This window comes from Cyprinodon tularosa, unplaced genomic scaffold (genome assembly GCF_016077235.1).
Source record: "Cyprinodon tularosa strain WSP-4 unplaced genomic scaffold, ASM1607723v1 ctg829, whole genome shotgun sequence".
Classification (NCBI taxonomy): domain Eukaryota; kingdom Metazoa; phylum Chordata; class Actinopteri; order Cyprinodontiformes; family Cyprinodontidae; genus Cyprinodon; species Cyprinodon tularosa.
Window position 1 is genome coordinate 324,231 of NW_024039595.1, and position 9,938 is coordinate 334,168.

At 38.5% G+C, this 9,938-nt stretch overlaps 1 protein-coding gene across 1 annotated transcript; it reads right to left on the bottom strand.

The window, feature by feature from the left end:
* Window positions 1–15: 15 nt before the first annotated feature.
* Window positions 16–9,288, bottom strand: LOC119774732 (solute carrier family 22 member 7-like). The gene is made up of 9 exons (XM_038272402.1): window positions 8,748–9,288; window positions 8,530–8,633; window positions 8,280–8,434; window positions 7,983–8,151; window positions 6,189–6,312; window positions 5,984–6,093; window positions 5,666–5,880; window positions 5,455–5,563; window positions 16–591 (listed from the first exon to the last, which is right to left on the bottom strand). Exons 1-9 carry the CDS (start codon window positions 9,117–9,119, stop codon window positions 384–386), a joined length of 1,566 nt encoding a protein of 521 aa, XP_038128330.1. The 5' UTR covers window positions 9,120–9,288; the 3' UTR covers window positions 16–383.
* Between the last annotated feature and the right edge of the window lie 650 nt (window positions 9,289–9,938).

Sequence of the window (9,938 nt, forward strand, 5' to 3'; positions counted from 1 at the left end):
GGGAATGTCTCTTAATATTTTGAGATCTATTTAAAAAATTTTTTTACAAACTTTAACGAATGTTTTTTTCAATAAATTTTTTTTTTTGGAAGGGGAAAATGGTGTTTAAGGATGTGATCATCCTTGTATTGAATATACAGTTATAAGGTAAATACCCAAGGCTGAAGAGATCATTCCCCCATAGACTTCTGAAACTAAGACAGTGTATGATGTTGTGACTTAAGACCTAACAAAATCTAAACACTGTAAAATCCTAACTTTTTTCTAAATAAATGCTATCTTCATGCAGTTGCCAATAAACACACAAATCAAGTCTACAGAAACACTTAATTGGCATTTTCTATAAAAAAAAAATATATATATATATATACACTGATAACTTTTTACATTTCCTCAATATCCTCGATAGTCTCTGGCAGACACCTGTCGCGAGTCTCTGCCAACGTCCTTGCTACCAGTGCTCCCAATATAGCTGTTGAGCACAAGACCACCTGCGGCAGCTCCTTCCAAAAGTCGTCCAATAACAGGATCATAGGAGACACAGCGACCCCAAGGCGAGCCATGAAGGAGTTGTAGCCCATTCCATTCTGCCTGTAATGGATAATGGTTTGAGATACGGTTAACAATGAGCTGCTCTGAAGTCACCATCTTAGGTTGTATTTTCAGTACTCTTTACACATTCTGGGTGTTGGCAAGTTAATATTCACTACGTTAGCCTCATAGCATAACTCCCTAATAGTTTGGCCTATTAGAACTTGGTTTTACAATCCAAAATCTTTATCTGCCTAGGTCTTCTCTTTGACAAAGGCATGTAAAATTAGCTCTGTTAACCACAAGTGTATGAAGGTAGATTTGTTTTTTTTTTATTATTCAATCTAAAAAAAAAAGGTTGCTTCAATCAAAAAATATATTTCAATTAAAAAAATCTTCACTTTAATGAAAAAAATACTTTTCAATCAAAGAAAAAATGTATTTGAGACTCAAAAAAATACATCTGAACTCTGCGTTTCTTTGAAAAGGTTTTATTTGATAGAAGTGCAGTCTTTTGTTTATAGCAACTTTTTTAACTGAAGTAACATTGTTTTTTGATTGGACCATATAATGGGTAGGACATTTGTGTCTTTATTATTCAATCACAAAAGAAGTTCCTTTAAACAAACAACAGAATCAATAAAAAAAAAGTAAGTTCAATGAAACGATAAACGTTTTCAATCATAGAAAATAGTTTTTGAATGCAAATAAAATATTTAAGACTCAAATTATTGCATTTGAACACTTTTTTTATCGTTGAAAATGTTCTCTTTGGTTGAAGGGATCTATTTTGTGTTTGGGCCATACGTGGGCAGCACATTTGTGTCTTAATCATTCAAATCCCAAAAAGTTGTTTCAATCAAAAAAATAAACAAATTTACCTTCATACAAGTGAAGCATCAGCTCTTGAAATGCAAGTGGATTTTTTTTTAAGTGTGTACAGTTAATACATTTCAATCATAGGGATAAGCAAATTTTACAAGGTACAATATATTGTGGAATAAGACTTTTTGTACTCAGAAATCTTAAACCTCAACCTTTTTGTATTTTATATAGATTCAGTTATTCTGTTTCTCTCAAATGTTCACAAATCTTTCAAAGTGCCATCTTCTCCTTTGTTGACATAATCCACCCGTGTGGGTGTGGCATATTAAGATGGTGATTAGACAGCAAGATTATTACAAAATGTGCCTCAAGGCTGGCCATGATAAAAGGTCACTAAGATGTGCAGTTATTCAGAGGGTTGGGTCAGTTGTTGGTGTGGCCACAGTTACCTCATCCAGAACAACAGATCTTCTTTACTTGGTGATTCAAAAGTTGTGATGTTAAGCTTCACCTGTGCTTTTATTGTGAAATACCGACAGTGAGGTCTTCACAGGAAATGCAATGGGGTTGCCAGGGGTAACGAATGGCAGGTCCAAACCAAAGGGTCTAGGAGGCTGGTGATTTACTAAATATTAAACAATCATTCCAGCCACTAAATAAGGTAAACATGCTCACTGTTATATTCAATACCAGCAGGAATGACATGTGATGTTATGCAATAACTTTGGAAAATGAGCACAGCTCTAATGTCTGCTGGGATGGCGATTTCATCTGCCTTAATTAAAAACTATTAAATCTTAAAAACCAAATCAGCACGAACAACAAAAAAGTAGGCTAGATCATTTTGATTCAATTCGGAGAATTGTTTAATATATTTAAATTTTCATTTTTACAAAATATTTTTTAAGTGCACACCATTAGGTTTTTATTTGTTCTCATTGTTTTTGGGGTTTTGCACCTTATATATACATAGTTTACTGTGATAAAACATTCAGCAGCTCTTCAGTTACTTCCGTTTCAGGGTCAGAATATGACAGACAAAGAAATTACATGGAAGAAAAAAACTACGGTTGTTTCTTTTGAATGACAAAATTGCCAAGTCATTTTTATTTGTCATACAATTGCTGTCTTGCAAACGCATCTGGTTGAACTTACTGTTCCAATATCAATAGAAATACTCATGAGCCTGCTAATATTTTTTGTTTTCCAACAACTCTTAAATATGGCTTAGGGAGCTGTCCTATGAGGCTAACGATTTCCTGAAATAACCAGAGCTCCCCAAAGCCCCAGCCAACTGCAGTATCAGTACCCTCACACACTCGACATAAGGTAAATTAATCTTCATGAGTGCAAACTGAGCATCTGCATAGTTTACTATGAGATGGTTAGCTATAATCTAGAGATCCCTGTGACATTTGTCATTTCCTTAAATCTTGATGTGGAGAGTAAGAATAGTTTAAAGTTTCAACATGTCATGGGATACCATGGCGGTGCTCCAAGGCAGCGGCCAAGAGCAGCTCTTCTCGACCATTTCACAAAATATGCCACTTAAAATGATAAAAACTAGACATCAACCCCGCATCTATGATCGCCAACGCCTGCTGGAGCTACGGTCACAAAATATTTTAAATACTGACATTTTTGACCATTTAAAAAGCTGCGCAGTGTTACGGTTGGATATCAACAAGATACCAGTGGAAGAGATGCGAGAGACGGGGAAAGCGAGGCTTCAGAGGGGGCCTAACTGCGAAGCTAAAGAAAGATCCCCACTGACCACCACCTCCATCAATCCTGCTCTCCAACGTCCGCTTGTTGGAAAACAAAATGGTTAATTTCCGAATCAAACTCTCTTCAAAAAAGGAGATATGTAACTGCTGCGCCATCATTCTGAAGGGGTCTTGGCTGTGTCCAGCAGTACCGGACGGTGCTGTTGGCCTGGGGGAGCTGATGCTATACCGCGCAAATAGAAACAAGAGCTCTGCGTGAATGGAAGCTCCTCTGAGAATGTTCCCAGGCAATCTTCAGCATCTAGAGCGGAAGCACAGCCCTCTGCAGGTGAAAATGAGGAGAGCACTCTTGATGCTTCCCTGTGGATCGATGACGCGCCCCACCTTGTTTCTGTCACGTGACGGGAGCTTAGGAAGATGGTGGAAGGGAAGCCACGTTGACACAAGAAGTGTTTGAGGCTCGGTGGATGGTCGTTTGGTGCATGGCGCGTGTTTTGAAGCTGCTTATGGAGAAATGTCTTGGGCCGTGAGTAGTGAGGAAACAGGAAGCGATTCTTGTGGGATGGAAGAGGGAAATAGTGACAATGAAGGTTGGAAAATAGCAACATCAAAAAATGAGAAAAAGCGGAAAAAACAGAGATCAGTTCAAGGGGAATCTAGTTCAGAACAATCCAGTGATGATCATTCCATACATTCCACAGCACAACAAAATGAATTCAAAGTCATATTCAAAGTCGTTAATCAGGCAGACTCTTTTACAAATTGGAATCCGGTTCACTTAACAAAAACCATCAATAAACTTGTCGGAGAAGTCAAAGGTGCCAGAATTCTGTACAGTGGAGACCTGCTAATTAACTGCAGAGACAGCGCCCAGCAAGGCAAAGCAATACGTATCAACAAAATTGACGGGATAAGAGTTCAGTGCAGCCTAATGGAGAACAAAAAGATCAGCAGGGGAGTCATTGGAGGAGTTCCTCTAAAAATTTCTGAAAAAGAGATTCTGGAAAACATAAGCGGTGCAAAAGTAAAAGAAGTAAAACGGTTAAAAACAACAAGAAACGGAGAAAGATCTGACAGTTTATCTGTGCTAATTAAATTCGAAGAAGAGCAATTACCAAGCAAAGTATTCATCGGTTACATAAGCTATAATGTCAAAATCTACAATCCTCCACCATTGAGATGTTTCAAATGCCAAAATTCGGTCACGTTGCAGCAGTTTGTAAAGGGAAACAGAGGTGTGGAAGGTGTGCAGGAGAACATGAGTACGGAAAATGTGGAAAAGAAGCTAAAATAAAATGCTGTAATTGTGGTGGAGAACATACTGCTGCCTATCGCGGCTGTGAAGCAAGCAAAAGGTCTGAGGAAATTAAAAAAATGAAATTTGAGCTCGGAATAACCTACGCTGAAGCTGCAAAAAGGATCCCATCTCAGTCAGAAAAACCCAAACCTACAGTTCAACACACAGCAAATTCCAAACCTCTAGAGAAATCTCCAAAAATTAATGAAGACTCACTTATTGTTAAAAAGACAAATTTTGTTCTTTTCATGGTAGAAGTAATTAATTGTACTGCACAGACAACAAAAAAAACGGAAAAAATCAAAATAATAGTGAAGGCTGCAGAAAAATATCTGGACATTAAAGATTTGAACTGGGAGATGGTTGGAAGTATGATGGGAGGACCGATGGGACCATCAGAAACTGGCAGAGTTAAGATGACCTAGAGTAAATTAAAAGTATATGGGCAAATGTGATTTAGTATTATGTTGGTTTAAGTTACACAGGTTTTTTTTTTTTTTTTTTTTTTTTTTTTTTTTTTTTTTTTTTTTTTTTTTTTTTTTTTTTTTTTTTTTTGGGGGGGGGGGTGAATCGTTTCCTGTTATCTTGCTTTACTCCATATCAGTTGGTGGCGGTAATGCACAATTCACAAGTCTGCCAACCGCCATAAAATCCCATAAGAAGAAGAAGAAGAAGATGCTTCCCTGTCAAACGCTGAACCATCCCAAGCCGACTCCTCCCTGCCCCCTCCGGCTTCCACACATTCTCAAACATTGTCTCTCGCTGCTAAACATGCAGATGGCACCACTGCTGCTTCAACCACGTCAGCCTCTTCAACCCAGGGAGCTAGCACCCTCACAGCATCAAAACGAAATATTGTTTTGTTTACACTTGTGTATACAAAATGACAAAATTAATCTGTCTAAGTCTAAGTCAGATAAGATCAATGGCTCTTCGACTTAGCTCGAGATCATATGTTTATTACAATATTGCTTGAGCCCTTCCTTGTTTTAAATGGTTTATCGTCACATGCCATTGAAACTCATGGGAGCTGCACAATTGTGTGATGCGATAAACTGGTTATCATTTCATTACCTCACTACAGTTGGATACAGCTCGGAACTGTACAGCACAACCGTTCCAAAGGAGGCAGAGGAAAAGCCCTTCCCAAAAACAGCAACAACTGTTCGGGCCACTGGCAAATCTGTAAAACAAAAAAAGGGGTTCATTAACTTTTTTCAAGTTAAAATTGTGGACATTGATTTATTTTCTGTGTATTTTTTTCTGAAGCAGTTGGCATGTCTACCTTTTGGTATCACAATGTTGATTCCTAGACAGAGAGCAGCCAACAGCAGAGCTCCCACCTCAGTTTTTCGCCGGCCGATCTTATCCAGAAGATAATAGACGGAGAGTTTGGCTGGCAACTCAATTATAGCATAGGTGAACTGAGTAAGATAGATATTTAGGCCAAAACCTGCAATGTTGAAGCTTATTCCGTAAAATGTTGTTGCCACAAAAAACCTGTGGGCATATATGTTTACAAAGTTTTCATTTAAATGTGTTTTTCATGTTAGGAATTTATCACGCTATAATAATAGAGGACAATATCAAAGGTTGTACAAACCATAATAAACCAGTCTTCATGGCTAGTTTTCTCATCTTTGTGGTCCGAATCAAGTCAAGGTAAGTATAATTCCGTACTTTTGCCTCTCCTGCCACAATAGTTGATAATGTCTGAAAAGAATCCAAAAATCAGTCATTCTTAAAACCCGGTCATTAAAAACCAATGGTTTAACTCAAGACTAAATTTCAGTTGAGTAAGTAGAAACCTCTGCTTTGAGTGTTTGAATAAAATCTTCTCTTTTATTCATCTTTGCACACTTCTTCAGGTACATCTGAGCCTGTTCCAGTTTTCCATTAGCAATGAGCCACCTTGCTGAGTCTGGAAGCCACCTGATGTTAACAGAGATGGTTTTTAATATATATACTTAGTGAAAATAGAATGTAGAAACTCCTCAAGATGGTGACATTGTTACTGTATGTTAAAGGAACAATAAGCCAAATGTCTCCACTAGGTGGGCTGTTGAGCACCCTCTGTAGACCAAAACAAGATGTTATGCCTTTCTCTACCCCCCACCCCAGCTCCAACAACAAGCAAGAAACTAATTTCTTTATAAAGCTGTTTTGGCAAATAATAATCTTTAGCTGAAGTTTTAGATCCACTGGACACACTCTCCTCTTTTTTACTCCTCTACTACTCTTCTCTGGTAGCATTTTACAGGCAGGGAGAAGCTAAGCTCTGAGTGGTAGCTGTTTACATGGACATACATGCACACGCGGCGTGCCTGGAAACAAGAGACTGGAAAATAACATGGACAGATAGGCCATGCATCCATCTTCTCCAACTTATTCCGTCAGGGTGGGGATCGAGCCAGTGCTTATTTCTGTCAGTCTATGGGCAAGAGGCGGGGTATACTCTGGACTGCTCACCAGCTTGTCACAGGGCACAGAGATTGTTTATTTCTTTATTTAAGGATTGGCATTAGTTTCTACCAGAGTAGAGACTACTCTTCCTGGGGTCCATTTTCAACTTAAAACATCACAATAATAGATCTATTTGGAGAAGCAATATTTTAATCATGCTTATTCATTTATTAGTGATCAATGGCTAAATGGTAAAATATGTATCAAATTTTATGTAAACGTGTAAAGTGTGTAACGTGATGTAATAGATTGTATCGCCACATGGAAGATTGGAGGGCCCCAGGAAGAATAGCTTTTAGCTTACCGGTAAGCTGAAGCTAATGGGGATTCAAATAAAACAAAGAAAATATAAAAAAACAAATCGTAACAACATACACCATGTCGTCCCTAGTTAAACAGAATTTCCTTGGTAAATATAGAATTCCTACGATTTCATTTAAAAGAAAAAATTATTTTGTATTAATCTTATATCCTGTGGAAACATAATCCTTAGAGAGATGGCCTGGTATATAAATGTGTTTTCTAATGCATTAATTCAAGGAAGTGGCACAGTAAATGTCAGAGTAACAGCTTGTCTTGTATTAGCCCTGTGTCTGCTGGAAGTAGGCTCTACTTTAGAGAACAGGCCAAAGGGTTTGTTGAAGTCCAGATTTTATTCTGAGAGACCAAACAACAACAAGCCAAACTATCTTTGCCTTTCATTTATGAAAGTCTTGAATGCAAGACAGCAACGCTGATCTGAAATGTACATCCCAGGGCCAGTCTTGCTCCCCAATTCTTAACTATCTGGAGTCTGCTGAGCTAATTGGACCACAGCAATAGTCCAAGTGACATGAAACTAAAGTCTGTATTACTAATTTATTTGTTTCGATTGACATTGCAGTTGAGATGTATCTGTTCATTGTAGTCACAATATTATTAGTATGCAGTGAAAAAGATATGTCATCAACAGAAAACAAAGGCCTACTATAGCCTAGTTGGGAAAAAAAGATTGCATTAGTTTCACAGTTAAAATAAAACCATTACTGGCTAAGCTTGTTCTTTGACCCCCCCAAACCCACACACACACGCACCAACCACCCCACCCCCCCAAAAAAGGGCAGAATATCATCAGTTTCTGCAAAATTCCAGATTCCTACCTCCAAGTGATGATGGCCAGGATTAAAGGTGATGTAACACTGAGAGTCAGCCAACGCCAGTCAGTCACAAAGTAGCCAATGGCTGCAAATAGCGTGCTCCCAAATGTCCAGGATAAACTATCAATCACTCCCACCAGTTTTCTGTGCTCAATGTCTACCCACTCCACACCTGCAAATGAACACTTGATAAAAACAATCATAGCAGCTCTTCAATAATTGACTATTTCAAATAATCTTCCTTGATCTTTTTAGGCTAGCTTTATAATCAAGGCTGTTGAGAAGCAAGAAATGAATTACTAAGAGCAGCTGAAATGATGACAATGCCAGTGATGCAGAACCCAGTGAAGAACCTCAGCACTGCAAACATTATGTATGTTGTAGAAAAAGCGCTTGCTACAGCAAACAACATGCCAGACACATACGACACCAGTAGCATGATCTTACGGCCAAACCTGTGGAGAGTCACAGACACAATTTAACTGCATACAGCTGAATATAAAAGACAAACATTCTTTAGTTTAAATATTGTATTACAGGGCTTTAATACCTGTCACTCAGACTTCCAAAGGTTATTGCTCCAAACATTACGCCGACAAAAAAGATTGTAGCTGTTGCTCTGTTTTTCCCTCGTTGGTCACAAACGAGGTCCCACTTTATGTAACAAGTGTGGAAAAGCAAAAGTCCCCCCCAAATTAATACTTTTGTTCACACCAATGACAAAGCTTTTTTTTTAACACAGAGAGGGAAATAAGTCAGTAAGATTACCTCAGATGTTATAGTTGATTTAAATGTTGTGTTGTCATACACCCATCCATTCTGGCATGGCACAGTGGGTGCATCACTACTGTCAGAGGAGTTAAGCAGCAGATGATACTGAGGCTCCGCAAACATCCGACAGGAGCTCGGCTTCCCATCTTTCTCCATTGGAATACTTACAGTCATTTTCTCTGCCTGTGACAAATTGTCAAAATCCCCCTGAAAGCTGACATAACAGTAGTGAGCTGGTGTTGCAGCCGCAAAATTATTCAGCACGAAGTGGCAGGGAAGAGTGACGCGACCAACAAAGTTGATCACAATGATCATTATCTGGAATTTTCCAAATCCATCAATATCAGCAAGAACATTCTCAAACTTCATTATTGCTTCGTTCTGTGGTGCAGCAGGTCTTCTTGCAAGATCGACAAGAAATTAACAGATCAACTCCTCTAGCTGTATACTGGAGAGTCCCCCACTGTTTTAAATGTATTGCTTTGAATTACTGCCGAAACAGGGCAACCTTTGGCATCTGACGACATCACGGGCTGTGAGATTACAGGTGAAGTGAGTGAATGTTTTATCTTTTAAAACCACCAGAGGACACAAAAGCGGGTAAGTCCAAAGCTGAATATTCTGGCATATTGACAGTTAATGCTCACTGAACACTTTATCAGCTACATATGACTAGTGGCACTTTGGACCCTCTTTTGTTTCTTGGAACTGCTCCAATGTTTTGTTGCATAGATTCAACAAGGTGTTAGAAATCTTCTACAAAGATTTTGGACAATAATTCTGTGACTGTTAGGCAGCTGTTGATGATTTGTTGGCTCCAAATTCATGATGTAAATCTCCTGTTCCACCCTATCAAAGAGGTTCACTGTAAAACTGGTGACTGTTAACTCTTCGTGTTCAAGAAAACAAAGAGAAGTAGGAAATATACTTCTCAGAAAATTGGTATGATGTCAATAGGCATGTTCTTTAGCATAAATCATATAGGCTATGGCATTAAAACAAATGTAATTTGGTCCCCTGAGACCCATACTGTGTTAAACATTTACCAATGCTAGAGGTGGGTAATTCCAGTCAAGACTGGTATCCAGCAACTTTAAGATGTTTCTTCAGTCAAACACACCTGAATCAGGTAATTAAATGATTAAGGGGACTCTGAAGAAACTGCCTGCATACAGAGGAGGTGATTCA